The sequence below is a fragment of the Colobus angolensis genome, unplaced genomic scaffold (genome assembly GCF_000951035.1).
Source record: "Colobus angolensis palliatus isolate OR3802 unplaced genomic scaffold, Cang.pa_1.0 Scaffold509, whole genome shotgun sequence".
NCBI classification, from domain to species: Eukaryota; Metazoa; Chordata; class Mammalia; order Primates; family Cercopithecidae; genus Colobus; species Colobus angolensis.
The window spans coordinates 473,650-491,875 of record NW_012118588.1 but is presented as its reverse complement, the minus strand read 5'-3'; the positions used below and the strand labels follow the sequence as shown (position 1 = coordinate 491,875).

Below are 18,226 nucleotides of genomic sequence, written 5' to 3'. Positions count from 1 at the left end.
CCCCCCCATCTCTCACCACCCTGGTCCTCTGCTTCATCTCATGGAGGCCAAGGCTCTTAACCCGCAGGCACCGCAGCATCCCTGCCTCCCGGTACACACGGGTTCAGGGCAGGCAATGGATGGGCCATGCAGCTGCACAGCAGAGGGTGAGGGCAGATCACCTGCGGGCTCTGTGGCTTCTCTCCCAGCCACCTCTGTGTCTAGAATCTAGAGACAGATCTTCTCTCTCTAGGAAATGGTGGCAGCAGGAAACTGGGTGAACAGAGGTATAATGAGACAACGGAGACCAAGAGGGGAGTGAGGTGCTGGGACAGCCAGCAGGAGTTGCCAGTCAGCGGCCTCATGCAGAGCCTGAGCTCTCCACAGCCCCCTGCCAGGTGTCTGGGGATGCAGACTGACAGCTCTGTCCCAGAGCCACTTTCAGCAGGCAACCTGCCATTTCTCCAGCCCGGCCAGGCTTTGCCTTGCTCTCTCCTCTCTCTCCTTCCCCTCTGGCTCCCCTTGCAGGGAAGGGTGGGAGAGAAGATGATTGCTTTCCAGACGTAAAATCACAGTGCGAGAGAACAGTGATGCATAGAACAGGGAAACATCCAGACCCACATTCAGGGATTCTGACAGCTGCCCGGAGGAGCCCCTCTTCCACGTTCCCCTAACACCCCCGCACTGAATCCTGATCTAGGTCAGTTTCAACCTGTGCTCCTCGGGAACCAGGGGAGGCTGAGCAGAGCCCCAGCTCTGCCCCTCAGTCAACACAACTATTCTTTATACATAAAAGGCAATTTCACTTACTGGGCTAAATGCAGAGGATCCTACCACCAAAATGAGTGAAGGGCTGCGGCCAGGTCAGTGGTCTCTGTGAGGAGGGGACACTTTGGTTGCATCTGCTCCCTGTCCTCACCAGACCTCCCCCACCCCGTTTCTACCTTGCAGGAGAAGCAGGGGGCAATCAGCTGGGGTGCAGGCCAGCCACACACACACACATGTGGGGGCCCCACCTGCTCCTGCTCCTGCTCCCTGGGCCAGCACTGCTCCCTGGGCCAGCATGCCTGTGCAGGGCCTGCCTCCCATTCCCTGTGCCTCCTCCCTGCCTGGGGTGGGTGGGGCGGGCAGGGAGCCATGCTTAGCTGGTCTTGTTCTCCAACTCAGCTTTCCGCAAGCACCCCCTGGGGTCACGGCAGGTGTTCTGCCCTGCTCCTTCTGCTGAGGCCCTGTGGGAAGAGGACTAGCTGGGTGGTTCTGGCCTTACCAGGGCCCCAGTGAGTTACCAACAACTCTAACCCTTCATTAAATCTGGGCATATCTTAAAAACACCAATTCCCAGGTCTTCAAACAAAACCTTATACACGAATGTTCACAGCAGCATGACTCACAATGGCCAAAAGGTGGAAACCACTCAAATGTCTCTCCATGGAGATAACGGATACACCAAATGTGGCACATCCACATGACGGGACGTTATTCAGCGATCGAGAGGAATGGAAAGTAGACAGATGGAAAGTGGACAGATGCCACACAGGATGACCCTTGGAACCATTCTGCTGAATGAAGTGAGTCAGATACAAAAAGCCACAAATGTATGATTCCATTTATATGAAATTCCGGAATAGGCAACTCTACAGAGACAGAAAGCAGACTGGTGCTAGCCAGGGGGTGGGGCGAGGAGGGAGGAAGGAGTGACTGATAAATGAGGCTTCCTTTTTGCAGTGATGAAAAGCTCTGGGACCGGGAGTGGTGACGGTTGCCTGACATTGCGAATGTACTAAATGCCACCGAATTGTGCACTCCACTTTTATTTTTAGTTTTTGAGACAGGGTCTTGCTCTGTCGTCCAGACTGGAGTGCAAAGACACAATCTCAGCTCACTGCAACCTCCACCTCCCAGGCTCAAGCAATTTTCATGCCACAGCCTCCTGAGTAGCTGGGATTATAGGCACCAACTACTGCACCCGGCTAGTTTTTGTATTTTTAGTAGAGACGAGATTTTGCCATGTTAACCAGGCTGGTCTTGAACTTCTGACCTCAGGTGATCCACCCGCCTCGGCCTCCCAAAGTGCTGGGATAATAGGCATGAGCCACTGTGCCCGGCCTGAGCTGTGCACTTTAAAGTGGTTTGGATAGTGAATTTTATGTGAATTTTACCATAGTTTAAAAAAGAACACCCAAAACAATTATTGGATCCTGCCCCCAACAAAAGTCTTCAGGGATGGGCCTGGGAATTTGTTTCTTTCAGAAGCTCCACCAGGGACTAAAATTAGGTGGCTGGCCCAGTCCCGAGCCAAAGACTTCCATCAAGGAGCCACAGGTCCAGACAGTTTGGGGGCATTCCAGGCCTGGCTGGGATGTACACCAGTGTCCACGCCCCACTCCCTGCCCCCACTGCAGGGCCAGGGTGGTCTCAGTGGGGCTGAGCCTTCCTGGGCAGGGATCCAGGCTTAGCTCATTTGCATATGCCAGCCCCCTAGCAACTAACTGGCAGAGTAGGGGGGTATGTGATTTCATCTGAACCAATGAGAATCAGGTCTGGAGTTCTGGGAAGACCATGGGGAAAAAGCCCTTCTTTCAAGAGTCACCGGGGGTGGGAAGTGGGCCTGGGGCAGCCATCAAGTGACCTTGAAGGACAGCGTGCCCAGCGAGGGACAAATACCGAGATCCTGGGGATGGAGAGGTTAAGCCTCATGCTGGGCCCGAGGACTCCAATGCTGGCCTCAAGGTGAGGTGACCCACAGTGCCCAAGGGTGACCAAAGGCTGCCAGGACCCCAGAAATTACTCCTTAGAGGGGGATTCCTGAGTGGGGGGCATGAAGCATTGTGAGGAGCTCTCAGATGCCAGGTGTGCTCCAGCACAGGGTGGAGGAAGCTCTGGCGTATAGTGTGTGAGGGGTAGTTAGAAAGGGGAGAGGAGAGGGCAGCAGAGGTCCCTGAGAGGGTCTCCCACCTCCACTTCAGGGCCTGTCCCTGGTGACCTGGGCACCTAAGATTCCTGGCCTCTGCACTGCTGCCCTTGATCCTGCCTCACCTTGCCAGGTGCACACATAGTCCCGTCCAAGGGGGGCCCCTTCTTGGTCTTGCAGAAGTAGGGGTTGTCCGGGTGGCTGCACCACAGCTGCTTGCAGGGGTCGAAGGTCCGGAACTGGAAGACAGAACCATAGCTTGCCAGGCCCTCCCACCTCAGGGACCTCCCAGGGGTGCCACCCACACCCTGGGTCCTGTAACCTGAGATGCCCCAGTAGGACTGGCCCGTGATGGGCCTGTGTGGCTGGTGGGTGTCATGATTCTGGGGCGGTGAGGACCTTGCCCGTACAGCGTGGGGGCTGCCGCATCCCTGGACGTGGCTGGGCCTCTCTGCCTCCATTCCTTGGAGGCTGCACACCTCAGGGGGCCTGGCAGGCAGCTGGGCCCTGTGTGCCCGCCTGAGGCTAAGTGCGTCCCTTTTGACCCTTTCTTTGCTGTGGATTCCCCTTCTACACCCAGGTGAAGCCCTGCCCCCACCCCACAGGCCTGCCCCCTCTGCAGCCTCGGCCTCCCACGGACTTCACAGTCCTCTTGCCTGGCCTTTCTGCCTCCTGTCCCGATAGCACTTCCCGCAGGACAGCCCTGAGGGATCAGCTGAAACTCAGCCACGGCCCTGAGGCTCCCCTACTCAAGCCTTTCCAGAGCCCCCCATTGCCATGAGAATCAAGTCCACTGTGCTCCTTAGGGAGTCCTGGAAGGAGTTAGCCCTCCTGCATTGGTACTCGACTCCATCACTTGCTCGCTGTGTGGACTCAGGCAGGTTACCTAGCCTCTCTGGGCCTCCGTTTCCTCATCTGTAAAATGGGACTACTTTGTTTCCTTCCTTCATGCAGCAGAGGCGAGCATTAAGACACTCACAGACACTGAAGCTCCCCGGCACAGCCTCCACGCTGATGGCCGGTTCCTCTGACGGCTGGTTCCTCTGACAGCTCAGCCCTGGCCCTCAGCCCTGGAGAGCATCGAGTGCTCCTATGCCTGCCACGCTCTCCTCCAGGCCTCTGTATCCGTGGCCCTCCCTTCCTGAATGCCCTCTCCTTCTGCTTAGCCTGCAGGCCTCCCTTCTTCCTTGGGAGCTCTCCTGACCTCTGCAGGCTGACACAAAGGCCTTGCCAGGCTCTCACTGCCCCTGGCTGACACCCTGGTCACAGCCCTGTCACCCATGTGCTTCCTGCCTAGGACCGTCTGGGCCTGCCAGATGGGCTCAGGGTGCCTAGCAGGTCGGGAGTGGTGGGTGCAGAGGGAGAGGCTGCCACTCTGGAGGGCTGCTCTGCGCTCCCCACGCTGGGCTGATCCTCACACTGTCCCAGGAGCTGCCCCAACACCAGCACACCTCCCCCGAGGTCTGGGAGGGGACCCCACTGCAGGGCTGCCACACTCACCGCTGTGCACATCATGTAACCCAGGCCGAAGTCAAAGCGGCACTGCTCGTTCATGGAGTAGTGCAGCCCTGGGAGCTGGGGCAGTGCCGGCCAGTCGTGGGCGAAGGGGTCATCCCGTAGGCAGTCATAGGAGCTGTGGGGGACACACGGGACCGCAAGCAGTGTTCAGCATGGCTGACCATCCAGCCCTGGAGGCAGCTGAGGCCCTTGCTGGAGCTGCCACAGCAGCCCTACCTGCACATCCCGGGCCCTGGCTGTGCTGCCTCAGTTTCCCTGTTGCATCTCTTGTCCTTGGTGTAAGATACCAGGACCCGGCTTGCACAGACCCCAGGGTAGTTGCCTTGCCTACTTGCCATTCAAGGACAGACTCCTGACAATGGGTTCTCCTCCAGACACCAGGATCCTCTCACAGGTGTGCCTTCTCTCCTCCCCTGCACACAAGGCTAGGGGACCTGAGGTCGGAGGGCTCTGGCTCTGGTGCATGGGGACTTGCACCCTCCCAGAGCTGAGCCCAGGGACTGAGGGGTCGCCCTTGGAGGACAAGGGTGGTACTCACTGCAAGTAGCGGCTCAGCTCCTGCTGGCTGCAGCGGGACCAATGGAAGCGGTGGAAGGCGGCCTGCACCAGGGGCGCCATGATGCTGCCCAGCCGCACCTCGTCGCCGCAGCGGTTGCCTTGCCCGTCGTGCTCCATGCCCAGCCTGTGAGGGGTGAGGCAGCTGGCTGAATCCTATTGGCACACGGGCCTGCCAGCCCCACCCCGCCCCGATGATAGGAGGGAGCCCCATCTTTCCCTCACGGGCTTCCCCTGACCTTGGCCCACCCTGAGCCGGGTGGCACCAACCTGCTGCACTTTGAAAGCTGAGGCACTCTGGGGAGAGTGGTAGTCCAGCGGGTAGTCCCCAGGTATCCTGTCCCCAGGAGGGGCATGCACACCTTGGCGGAACCATGGCTTCCCTGCTTCCAGCTTTCTGGGCGAGCCACCCTCCAAACCTCCGAGCCTCCTCTACAACATGGGGTAGAGCCCACCCTGCCTGGGGGCTTGGATGGGATAATGTGGCAAGACCCCAGCTCTAGCTGGCCCAGAGCGCCTGCCCAGTCTGCAGGTGAGCCCTTCCTCCTTTGGTTGTTGCCTTCAGCAGACAGTGGGCCTTGGGCCAGCACTGCCCAGTGCTGGGAAGACAGGAGACCACACCCCAAGTGGCTTTCACACAGGGTGTGTCCCTCTTAAGGCACAGAGGAGAAGTGGGCAGCCAGGGCTGGGGATCCTAGGGAGGCCCCTGTGTGCCCCGCCCTTCCACTTACACGTGGCCAGTCTCATGGGCCACCACGAAGGCCGAGGAGAAGCCGTCCTCGTGGTTCAGGGTGCAGCTGCGGACCGGGTGGCACATGCCAGTGACGGGAGCATAGCCTGGGAGGAGAAAAGAGGCGGCTCTAGACGCTGCCATAGACTGAATGGGAAGGTGAGGCCTGGCCCAACTCCCAGGCGCTGCTTCTCCTCAAGGCCCCAGTGCCTCCTGTTCCACAGGTAACTACCCCCAGCTGGCACAGCTCAGAAGACACCATAGCAGACACCTCATAGCCTGTGACATCTGGCTGAGAGCAGGCCCCCAGCCCATCACCACGCAAGCCCTATGGCCGTTCTGCCTGCAGCAGCTACACTGCAGCTGGGCCCTCTCCTTAGTCAGATGTCACCTGCTATGGCTTGTCTGACACCTGACAGTTTCCTGCCTGCCGTTCTCTTTCACGCCGCCTGCCCCTGCCCACTGCCTGCCTCACTGAGTGGCCCCTGAGCAGCACCTGCTTCCCCACCTCTCTCCCTGCTAGAGGCATCCTGCCCCTCATCTGCCTGGCATCATGCCCTCCAAGCCCACCTCTTCTGGGGGGTGTTTCCTGGGTCTCCCCTTGTTTCTCTGGGGTCCTTGAGACCCCAGCTAAACCTGTTCCCGTAACACCGCAGAAGGCTGCAAAGCTGTTCAGCCCATGTGCCACACTAGCCTGCAGAATCTCCCAGAGGGGCGTGGCTGGTGTGGACTGAGAGGTCAGAGCCACCGCAGAAGATGAGACCAGTGGCCTACGACAGCCCAGGGCCAGGGGGAGGGTGGCAGAAGTTCATGATGCTGAGATCCCACGTCAAACTGCGGAAGACAGATGATGAGACCGATTCATTTCACCAGCTCTTGTCTCAGCAGAGGGAGGCGGCTTGGACAAAATAGAGAAGTGCATACAGGGATATGGGTGCCACATGAGGTCTCTACTTGTACCCCTGGGAGTCTTCCTAGAGGCTTGCCAAGCATGGAGCCCTGACTTTCAGAACCCCAACCTGCCCTCACTCCTGCCATGCCCCAGTGAGAGACCCTGAGGCCACGTGTTCCACAGAGAAGGGAAGGAGGGTCGCTGGGGCCCCGGGTGAGCTGGCGGTGTATGCCCCTAAAAATAGAAGTGTGGTGATCCAACCCTTGTCTCTTCTCATTGTAATAAATAGGGAAATCTGCATTTTTTGCTCTGCAGATTTTGAGATGAGTGTTGAGTCTGTGTGCCGGAGTGGAACGCTGCCATCTCCTCTTTGTCCTTTGTGTGCAAGGCTTGCAGATGCATCTGCCTTGTGGGAGGCTTTTCATTCATCCTACTTAGCATTACAGGAGCCTGCGAAATTTGAAAGCGCATCTTTATGTTTTTCTTTGTTTTCTTCCCTCTTATTTTACTGTGAGGCTGTTTTCTCCATCCGGAATCTTATTAGATAGAGTGTGCCTCCTCAATGGAGGATATGTCTCCTAACTTCTCTCATGTTCATCTTTTTGTCTTTTGCTCCCATGGGGAGATGCCCTTGACTTTTCATTTCAGCTTTCGATTTTTTTTTTTTTTTAAGATAGGGTCTCACTCTGTCACCCAGGCTGGAGTGCAGTGGTGTGATTCTGGCTCACTGCAACCTCTGCCTCCCGGGTTCAAGCGATTCTCCTGCCTCAGCCTCCCAAGTAGCTAGGACTACAGGCGCCTGCCACCTTTGCCTGGCTAATTTTTGTATTTTTAGTAGAGACGGGATTTCACCATGTTGGCCAGGCTGGTCTCGATCTCCTGACCTCGTGATCCACCAGCCTTGGCCTCCCAAAGTGCTGGGTTACAGGCATGAGCCACTGTGCCTGGTCTAGCTTTCAAATTTTTTACTTTCCCCATCCTATCTATAATTTTATACAAATGCTTTGTTGTTCTCTAATTCTTCATGGAAACCTCCTCCGGGTTTATAGATGTATTTTCTCAAACATTCTGGGAATACTACTTTTAAAAACCTGCTTTTCTTGTCTCTAAATTATCTCTGTTTCCTCTAGAGCCAGTTTTCAAACTTTTTGTTTTGTTTTACATCTTGGTCCATCTTTTTCATGCTGTAACAATTTCTTGTGTTTTGCGTTTAAAAAAAATATCTGGTAACCCTTGGCTGTCCTTTCATATATATTTTTTTTTTCTTTTTTTGAGACAGTCTCATACTCTGCTGCCCAGGCTGGAGTGCAGTAGCACAATCTCGGCTCACTGCAACCTCTGCCTCCCGGGTTCTAGCGATTCTCCTGCCTCAGTCTCCTGAGTAGCTGGGATTACAGGCGCCCGCCACTACACTAGTTAATTTTTGTATTTTTAGTAGAGACGGGGTTTCACCATGTTGGCCAGGCTGGTCACGAACTCCTGATCTCAGGTGATCCGCCTGCCTCGGCCTCCAAAGTGCCTGGGATTACAGGAGTGAGCCATGGCACCCGGTCAATTTCACATTTTTAAATGAGTGATCAGGTCACTTAATATAAAAGCTGTGTCGGTTTCCTTTCCTGGGGGATAGCTCTGCTCCCCATTAGTGCCCTCACCAAGACAAAAGAGCCACGCGCACCCTCATCACGTGGCTGGGGCAACCCCTGGCTGCACTGCGTTCGAGGGCGAGCTATCCACTCCTCACCCAGACATGGCAATTTCAGTCTTTTCAAGTTAACTAAGCTATTAGCTATGTCTTGATATCTCATTGTGGTTTTCTTCTCTTTCCTTTTTTTTTTTTTAAGACAAGGCCTCACTCTGTCGCCCAAGCTGGAGTGCAGTGGTGCAATCATAGCTCACCTCCTGGGCTCAAACAATCCTCCCACGTCAGGCTCCCGAGTGGCTGGGACTACAGGCATCCAGCACCATGCCCAGTCTCATTGTTTCAATTGCATTTTTCCAATGTCTACTGAGGTTGAGTGCCTTTTCTTACGTTTACTGCTCATTCATATTTTGTTAAGAGCCTGATAAGAGTCTCCTGCCCGCTTTCCGACTGGATTGTTTTTATTATCCTTACTATTATTGTAGGCGTTCTTCATATACTTCAGATAGCAGTCCTTTTTTACAAATATTTCCCCCAGTGGATTAGCAGTGCCTTTAATGCACAAACTTTTAAAATGTGCTACTATTTATCCGTTTTTTCCATTGAGTTTGTGGGGTTTTTTTTTTAGGTCGGAGTCTCACTCTGTCACCCAGCCTGGAGTGCAGTGGCGCGATCTTGGCTCACTGTAAGTTCCGCCTCCCGGGTTCACGCCATTCTCCTGCCTCAGCCTCATGAGTAGCTGGGACTACAGGCACGCACCACCACGCCTGGCTAATTTTTTGTTTTTTTTTTTAGAGACGGGGTTTCACCATGTTAGCCAGGATGGTCTCAATCTCCTGACCTCGTGATCCGCCCGCCTCGGCCTCCCAAAGTGCTGGGATTATAGGCGTGAGCCACCGCGCCTGGCCTATTTTTTTTTTTTTTTTGTCTCTTTTTAAAGAAAACGTCTCTTACTCTAAGAACATGGAGCCGTCTGCCTATGTTATCTTCTTTCATTATTTTGCGTTTCTTATTTAGACCTAAAATCCATGTGAGATGCTCTCTGTCTACAGAGTGAGTGGAGGTGACAGACCTCCTTTCTTTCCAAATTAGCCCCACACCATTTGTTAGACTGTTTTCCTCCTCTTCTCTGAAATGTCACTTTTGTGACACAAAAGTGTCCCTATACACATAGGTCCAATTCAGGACACCGGATTCTGTTCTAATGTGTATTTGTCTGTCCGTGCACTGCCCCACACCCTCACCCAGCTAAGGTGGCCACAGCCTTCCTTGCCCTGACACTCTTCCCTGGGCTGGGCCAAGGCTCCCAGGGCCCCTTGCACGGTCAGGGGCTTATTTCCAGTTTCATGCCTCTATGGCCCTGCATGGGTGAGGCTCACCTTGCATGCCAGAAGGCCCAAAGTCCTGCCGTGTGAGGAAGATGGCATGATCGTGGTATTCATCGTGGTCCGTGTCTGGCTTCTGCTGGAGATAGGCCCAGCGGCAGACATTCTCCAGGCTCTGAGAGGGGTTCCCGATCTCGATGAGGCTCATGGACTACAGGGGGATGGAGAGAAATGGAAGAGAGAGGTTGGCGCCTGGTGGCCCAGCAGGGGGCCGAGCAGTCTGCAGTGTTGACAGACCCCATCCACTGGGAACCTGGTCCATGTGGTACAAAGGCCCGGCCCGGTCACTCTCAGGACCTGCTCCCACTGGGCTCTATTCTTTGACATGGAAGGAAAGGTTCCCCAGTCACGCTCACCTGCATGAGTTTCCACACAAAGTCACCGCAGTTTTCAGGTGAGATGCAGAAGCCAAGCTCTAGGTCATCTAAGGCCTCGCATAGTCCCTCCATTACCCCATTTCCAGAAGCCCCTGTGTTTGTTCTATGAGGCACCTGTTCTGTGAAAGGCCTCCACAGAAGGTCAATGCCATGTGGACCTCACCCCAAAGAGCTCACAGTTCTGGGAGGGTCTGTGGCAGGGGAGGTGGAAATCCCAGTGTGGTGTGCAAGGCCAGAGGAAGCAGGCGATCACTTTACATGTTCTGCCCATGTGAAGGTACTTGCAGAAACCAATGCAGGGCAGGAAAACAAACTGCAACTGACATATTCGGTTGGTGTAAAGGTAATCGCGGTTTTGCCATTAAAAGTAACGTCAAGGACTTTGGCACCAAACTAACAGAAAAACAGCTGTATCAAGAACAGGAGCATACACAGATGATTCCCACAGGAACCACACATGGGAAGTCACTGGGAACCATCCCATTCCATTTTGTATCATGACATACGCCTGACAGCCAGGGTGGCCTCGGGACCACGTGTCCTGCCCACCCTCTCTGCACCACGGCATTCGCAGGCACTCTCATTTAGACTTCAGGACGAAGAAAGCTGTCCTGGACAGAAATTGAGACTCAGAGAAGTTAAGCAGGTTGCCTGCGTCACGAAACTAGAAAGTAGAAGAACTGAGATCGGATCCGAAGAAGCCTGAAACCAAACTCTATACTCAACTCAGCGCCCTAAACTTCCTCCTTAAATAAGACGTGTACAGTATCATTTCAAAAGCAAGGCTTCTGTGAGCGGCATCCTTCCTTTTTTCCTCCACAATCCTCAAAGCATCATTTTGGTTTCTGTTCTCACCACAGACTCCAAACACCGAAGTAGTTCCCCCCAAGAGAACCAACAGTCCCTCTGAGTCCTGGGCGTGTTCTTTTCCCCTTTAAGGATTTATCTGGCCATAAAATAGAGATGTGCATTCCTTGGTAGCTACGTATGCAGGTGTTTTTTCTCTTGCATAAATATATCTCTTGCATCAATATAAGTAGAGCCACGTATTTCTCTTTGTGTGTATAAATAACAAAGAGTTAGCTGAGCGCAGTGGCACACACCTGTAATCCCAGCACTTTGGGAGGCTGAGGTGGGAGGATCACCTGAGGTCAGGAGTTTGAGACCAGCCTGGCCAACATGGTGAAAACCTGTCTCTACTAAAAATGCAAAAATTAGTCTGGCTTGGTGAAGTAATCCCAGCAACCTAAGAGGCTGAAGCAGGAGAATCGCTTGAAGCTTGGAGGCAGAGGCTGCAGTGAGCTGAGATTTCGCCACTGCCCTCCAGCCTGGGCAACAGAGTGAGACTCCATCACAAAACAAAACAAAACAAAACAAAACAACAAAGGGTATTGTTGGCAAACCAGTTAGGCCCAGAAGAAGGGAGCACAACTCAAGCCTAGTAAGACAAGTCGTTCCCAGGGGTCCCAGTCAATGACTGACAAGATGTCAGACCAATTCCCAAGTCCCAAGCACAGAGTTAATTGTAAGATTTTATTTCCTGCTCCTGGGAGATGAGATAACTCATTCTAATAAGGTTTCCATGAGTCCTGATGAAATAAGTCATAAATCAGTGTGTGATGTCCTGTGACCAGGACTTGTGGGACATTGGCACAGCCTAGAGGATGCTGGAGGAGGGCAAGGGCAGGTGCACTTCCTGTTCCCATCATGACCAGGAAGAGCATGTGACTAGCTCTGGCCAATGATCTGTGAGCAAAAGTGGGGCATGTCTCTTTTTGGTTGGAGCATCTAATTGCCCAGTGAGACCCTTCAGAGATATCTCTTTTCTGGCATGTGATCTGGCAACATAAAGACAGTGGCTGCTCTGTCACCTAGGACCTGAGTGACAATGAAACCCGAATCTTCTGCCAACCCACACTGAGCATACAGCGTGAGCGGGAGATCTTGGTCATTTTAAGCCACTGGGATGCAAAGTGTGTTTGTTTCTGTAGTAACCTCACCTACTCCAACTGATACAGGAGGAAGGGAGTGGGTATCTGCATCACATCCAAGCCTGATCCCTGCAGCTCATCCCAAGTCCCAGCCGGGTAGTATCCGCCTCTGGGTAGCCTTGAGAGGTCAAAGTTCTGAAGGAGGAATCAGGTGAAAGAATGTCCTTTCTCACTGTCTCCACCTAGGGAGTGAGCTTGGGATGGCACGAGGAGGAAGGGACCCTGGGGTGGATGGGTTTCGGTGCTAGAGCTTGGGCCTTGTGGTTGGTTGTACTCACTGAACTTAAGATTAGCAGCCCAGATATGGATGAGCCTAGGGAACCTTATGTTAAATGAAATTAGCCAGGCTCAGAAAGGCAGATATTGCATGCTCTCGCTCATATGTGGAAGCTAGAACAGTTGATGTCATAGAAATGGAGAGTAGTTCCTAGAGGCTGGGGGGGGCAGCGGGCTGGGGACTGCCAGAGGCTGGTTAACATATCCGAAAGTACAGCGAGATGGGGGGAATAAGTGCTAGTGCCCTGTAGTGCCAGGGAGTGCCTGGAATCCATAAGAATGTATGGTGCATTTTCAAACAGCTGAAAGAGTAGACTTTGAATGTTCCCAACACAAAGAAATGATAACCGAGGTGACAGATATGCTAATTACCCTGATGTCATCATTACACATTGCATACATGTGTCTAAATCTCACACCCTACCCCAGAAATATGTACAATTATTACATGCCAATTAAAAATAACAGTAAGAGCAAAATCAAAAACCAAACAAGCATGACTTTTTAACATAAATGTTTTAAAAATGCCAGCCAAAATCCAAATCAGAAGGTCAGCACGAAGGTCACTAATGATTGCTTTTGCTAGGATGGTGGCAGGCCCCTGCTGCAGTGTGAGTGTCTCTATCCATGACACCCAGCACAGCTCAGCAGCCTCGCTGGGCTCCAGGGAAAGCGGCCTTGCTTCCTCCAGGGCACATCTCCCAGCATCAGTGTCAAGGGAGTCCTGCCCATGATGAACTCACCTGTCCTCAGGGTCCTAAGCCCCATGTAGTGGGACGGTCCCTTCTGATGCCCTGGTGGGCTGCAGGGACTTCTGCCTGCCCTTGTTTCCCTTTCTTGAAACATCCCCTCCTTTAATCTGAGTCAGACCCCAGACTTCAGGGGCGGGCCGTCCTGGCCAATCCCAGCACCACGCCTTCCTGGCCACCATGAAGGATCAGGGTGAACATACAACCAAAGTGGGCCAAGGAGTGGGCAAGGTGTGAGGTGGTAGCCTGCGGCGGCTGGAGGCCCTGCACTACGGCAGACCCCCCACCAAGGATTAAAGGAGGATGACACCCCTGTCGAGCTAAGACCGGGGCTGCATTCTCATCTGAAGGCTGTACTGGAGGCGGGTCAGCTCCCAGGCTCATTCAAGTGGTCACGGCAGGCCCCCGCTTCTCAGAGCTGTTGCACACCATACCGTTGTGGGTGGGGCTGTCACCCATGGCAGTTTTACCCCCCACCGCCGCCCCCCGCTCGAGGGAACCCAAGAAACAACAAGAGAATGCACCTCTATCAAATTCAGAAGCCTTTGATAGAATCTCAGTCCTGTCTACCCCAGGGCATGGACATTAAGAGACCGGGTCACTGGGGGACATCGCGAAGGCTGCCTGCTGCTGACCTGCGTCATTTATGCATCAATAAGTTCCTCTCCTTGTGAAAGCCAATTCTGAGTTGTGTCCTTGTCACTTGCAGCTGACAGATTCTGAGCCACATGCTTCCTCCTTTGGGGGACCCCAATCAGGACATTCTCTGGCCCATGAAAGACGGCGTCTGGTCTGGGGGCAGCTGATATTTTCTGGGGGCAGTTTGTATGTTTTCCAGTGGGAGAAGGCCCTGGCCAAGTCTTTGAGGAGTCAAGAGTCCAGCCAGAAAGACATGCCCCAATGTCAGGCCCAGAGGCAGGAATGAGGCCATCGGGTAGGACAGAGCCGCGGCAGCAGCCAGGCTGAGGCCGGCTGGGAGCAGGCAGGCTGGGAGTGTGCAGGGAGGTCCGCCATCATAGTGTGTGGGCTTGTGGGGAGTACTGGGAGGACGCTAGAAACCCAAGTGCCTACAGGAGCAAGGCAGCTGACAAGTCAATGAGGCAGGTGACAAGTCAACGAGGCAGGCTGGTTGCACGAAAAGTAAGTCCATCTTGTGTTTTCCCAGTTTTGAAGGAGAAAGGGTACAGAGGAATATTTCCCTATTAGAATAGAGTGGGGGCGGGGGGTGATAAAGAGTGGCGAGGACTGTGGCAAACCCAGGAGCCCAGGCACAGCTGAAGGGAGCAACATCCACCCAGTGCCGGCAGGAACCGAAGCCCGGAGCCGCCGGATCAGATTTCTCAGGTCAATCGTGAAATCTGGATTTTACAGACACCTACCTAGTAGTAAACACTGGCTCAAATTAAAATTAGTTATGCAGACAAAACAACGCATCCCCCCGATCACCGCCTTATTCCAGAACCCTGGAATAAGAGCCCGGCAGTGGACAGCCCCTTCTCCACATCCCTGCAGACTGGATCCACTCTGGCTGATCACCTCTCTCCTCCCAGATGCTGGCTTCTGTGGTTCAGCCCGGGTTCCCAGCGCCTCTTAGCAGCCAAAGTGATCCTGCTGCTGCGGCAAGATAATTTATTGAAATATTGATTTGTGTTTTTGTTCTTGCCTCGCTTTGTTCTTGGTCCATTCCAAGAAGGCAGTCTGCCACTTTCGTTCTCCAACCCCAAGGGGGTTGTACTGCAGGGTCCAGAGCTAAAGGGGTCTACGACCCCCTTCTGGCTTTGGGGTTCTGAGGAGACTCCCTGAGGACGGGACAGGGGGAGGGCTGGGGTGCATGGGCACAGGGAGGGGAAGCTGCACTGGGGCCAGGGGAACCCTGGGAGGCAGGACTTCAGAAGACATGACAGTGTGCTGGACCTTGGGAGCCTGGGTCCCAGCAGGGGGCACCCCAAGAAGTAGAGGAGAACGTTACCTCAGTGTCCAGGTACCCCAGGACTCAACCTGCCACTAGGATCTTAACTGACAAGCCATGGAGCTGCTTGTACTTTCTCTCTGCAATGTCCCAACATTTCCAAGGTCCCGGCCTATTGCTGATGGGCACAAAGGAGCCCAGGGACAGAGATCTTGTCCTTGCTGAGTCTGGAGCATTCAAGGGCTATGGGGTACCCATGATGCCCAGACATTGACCTTGTGCCCAGAGACTAGGGCAAGGGCTGTGTGCATTCTTTAAAAAGCCCTTTGGGTCAGTGAGGAAGGCATGGGGATAGAAGGGGACAGTATGGCACTGAGATGCATGCAGGTGTGGCTGGTGCTATGTCAGGAGGGTCAGGACCTGGGGGCAGGAGCTAAGAGGCATCAGGGCTGCAGGATGGGAACAATGAGGCAGAGACAGCACCAGTCTCTGGCTTTGGGGATTGGTAGCAAGGCAGAAGCGGAGGCCTGGGAAGGGGACGACAAGCTCCAGAGGAAAAGCGTGGGGTCCGCAGTGCATGGAACATGGTCATGGCAATGTATTTCCTGGCCAGCTTGCTCGTGGGGAAGAGCTGGGCAGTTTGGCTTTGGGAGCTCTCCCACTTCTGGGGGTGCAGCCCTTGTGGGTGATCAGTCCCAAGCGTTAGCGGGGGCCCACGTTAGGCCTCATGGAGCATAGGTTCGAAAGGAATGAAAACTGGCCAAAGTGGGTTTGCCTGGTGGCAGCACCCAAAGCAACCATCCCCAAACTCCTGCTCATGCACCCCAGAGCCCCTTTCCCTCCACCCACTCCTTCCACTCCATGAGAGCTACAGGCAGCCTTGGGTTCTGCATGCCTCTAAGGACTCCTCACAGAAAGAAACTGATGTCCAGGCAGAGACATCGGGGCAGCTGGACAGGTCTGCAGCCCAGGAGGGAAGTCTGGGCTGGCCATGGACAGGGCAAGGCCCTCGCTGCGGGAGGAGTCAGAACCCAGGGAGAAGAGCCAAACTCAGGTCTCTCTGCTGAGATCTCCAGCAAAGGATACTGTCCTGACATGCAGGGAGCTCCCCCGTGGGCCGCTTGGGCTCCAGCGGGACCACCTGCTGGGATGCGACCTCCTTTGCTCCTCTGCCACCTGGCCTGCATGCAGGAGGCCAGATGGGTCCCTGCTGCCTGGGGCACCCCAGCCCCCACTATCCTGCACCCTTGCTTGTATGAAGCATGGGAACTGTGCTTCCCCTGAGCGAGGAGGAGGAAACACACATTTCTCATATATGGATCTCCTTCAGAAGTGAGGGAGGCTGCATTGCTTGTTTCAACTGAGGATTCTTTCACCAGCTCACCCTGGTCATCTGCGTCCCTCCCAGTCCTGAATGCACCTGACTTTCACCTGCCTGCTTGGCTCTGAACGGCTCCTCTAAGAAAGTCTGTCTGTGTGACTCCACCTGTTCCCAGCTGTGCTGACATGGGGAACAGGAGTGAGCCCCTTGGGCCATGGTGTTCCTGGGGAGTAGCAGCCTGGGCTCTGCAAGGGGGTGGCTACAGGACCAGCCAGGGGCTTTACAGGGCATCCAGTCCTCTCGCAGGCAGCCGCGGGCACCCACCTTCCAGAGCAGGGGGCGGTAGATGGTGCTGTATGACTGTGGATGGACATTTCTAGACCCTGGGGCTAGAATCCTGCTAGCTGCAGGATCCACCTCCTGAGTGAGGCAGGGCCTCTGAGGGCAGACTCTTCATAGCAGCAGCAGCTCCCAGAACTCCCAGCTCCAGCCTGGGGGCCCCAGAAGAGCCAGGCCAGAGAAGCCTGCAGTCAAGCTGTGGATGGAGTCCAGGGGCCCACCCAGCCCAGGATGCAGGAAGAGTCCTGTGTGGGCTGACCCTAGCTCAGAGCATGGGAACAGAAGAACTTCCTAGGAGGCTGATCGGACCCTCCACAGGGGCCTCAGGACAGCGGTCATCCCTCATGGAGGGCTCTGCCACCTGTTTGGATGTGACACTGACTGCTGCAGACATGGGCTCCCAACTGGGCTCCACTGCCCGAGTGCTTTGGGGCCCTGGCCCAGGCTGGCTCTTCCCATGTGCAGGGTCCTCCTTGGCCATCATGAGCGCCCACCTATATCCACATGGAGACTCTCCTTGCTATGCTGGTTCACAGAGCTGCCCAGATGCAGGAAGCAGACACTCGTCCAGGCCCCTGGGGTCCTCGCAGAGCAGTGCCAGGAGCCTGGTCCCAAAAAGAATGGTGTTTCCTCTGGGTTCAGCCTGTTTGGCTCCCCTGGCCTGGGCTGGAAGGGGTCTGAGGACATGCATGAAAGGCTCAGTGATCCCACCTTGAGGTGGAGAGGGCAGATCTGAGAGGGCAGATCTGAGGGACTTAGCGAGTCAAGAGCTCGATGGCCCTCACCTTGGGTCAGAAGGTCACTTTGCTGAACGCTCCCCAGGGCTGTCAGGAGTTTTGGCCAGGGCAAGGATGAGGAAACACTGCGGGTCCCTGAACCTCAGGCCCAGCCTGCAGGGGTCTGGGTAACCCCATGGGCCTCGGGGAACAGCCAGAAGCTTAGGGGGCCTGTGGACCTCGGGTGGCCAAGTGGGCTGTGTCCAGCTCCAAGCCCCAGCCCCCATCCTGGCCGCATGACCCTGGCTCTGAGCTGCCTGCCTGGTCCCCTCTCCTGGGTGCGGTCGGGCACCTGCCAGATGGGGCACCTACTGGGGATATGCCTGTTGCTGTCGCTGGCCTCTCAGCCACTAAAGCCTAAGCTCCTTGAGGGCTGGGTAGATGCTGGGCACGACTCTGTGCCCCAGCCTTGGCCCATGCCTGCCCTCAGTAGCCCCGCTCAGAGCAATGTCAGCTTCTGCTCTCCATGCCAGGATGAGGCAGCGAATGTGGCCAGAGGGCCCTGGCTGCTGGGTGCTTAGTGACCGGGAGGGAACACAGGAGTGAAGGAATGAACACAAGCGCCCTCAGGAGCCAGGCTGGGCAGGGAGGGAGGGGCCGGCGGTGGGGGCGTTCTCAGGAGGCCTGGGGAAGTGAGCCAAAGGGCTGCCCCGCAGATGCTGACCCCAATAATAAGTTACTGTCCGCAAGGAGCGCCCCGCTAGGCTCAGGCTGGGCACACAACATCTCACTTCAACTTTATTTTCCTACCTTCCGGATGACAAACCGCGTCTCAGACAACTGAAGGGACTCGCCAAAGCCCCACAGCTCGAAAGAGGTCGGGGTGGCAGCCCCCACTCCGCGCGGGGCGCAAGGCAAAGGCCGGGCCAGGCCCCAGCG

At 55.1% G+C, this 18,226-nt stretch overlaps 1 protein-coding gene across 1 annotated transcript in view; it reads right to left on the bottom strand.

Annotated features, from left to right (window-relative positions):
- Nucleotides 1-18,226, bottom strand: part of ADAMTS2 (ADAM metallopeptidase with thrombospondin type 1 motif, 2) — a 244,122-nt gene that overhangs the window by 39,690 nt on the left and 186,206 nt on the right. Inside the window, exons 8-12 of the mRNA XM_011960174.1 lie at nt 9,604-9,760; nt 5,695-5,800; nt 4,947-5,090; nt 4,391-4,523; nt 3,016-3,129 (exon numbers count right to left, since the gene is read on the bottom strand). Coding sequence (XP_011815564.1) covers nt 3,016-3,129; nt 4,391-4,523; nt 4,947-5,090; nt 5,695-5,800; nt 9,604-9,760 — 654 coding nt within the window. The remainder of the gene's footprint in view (nt 1-3,015; nt 3,130-4,390; nt 4,524-4,946; nt 5,091-5,694; nt 5,801-9,603; nt 9,761-18,226) is intronic.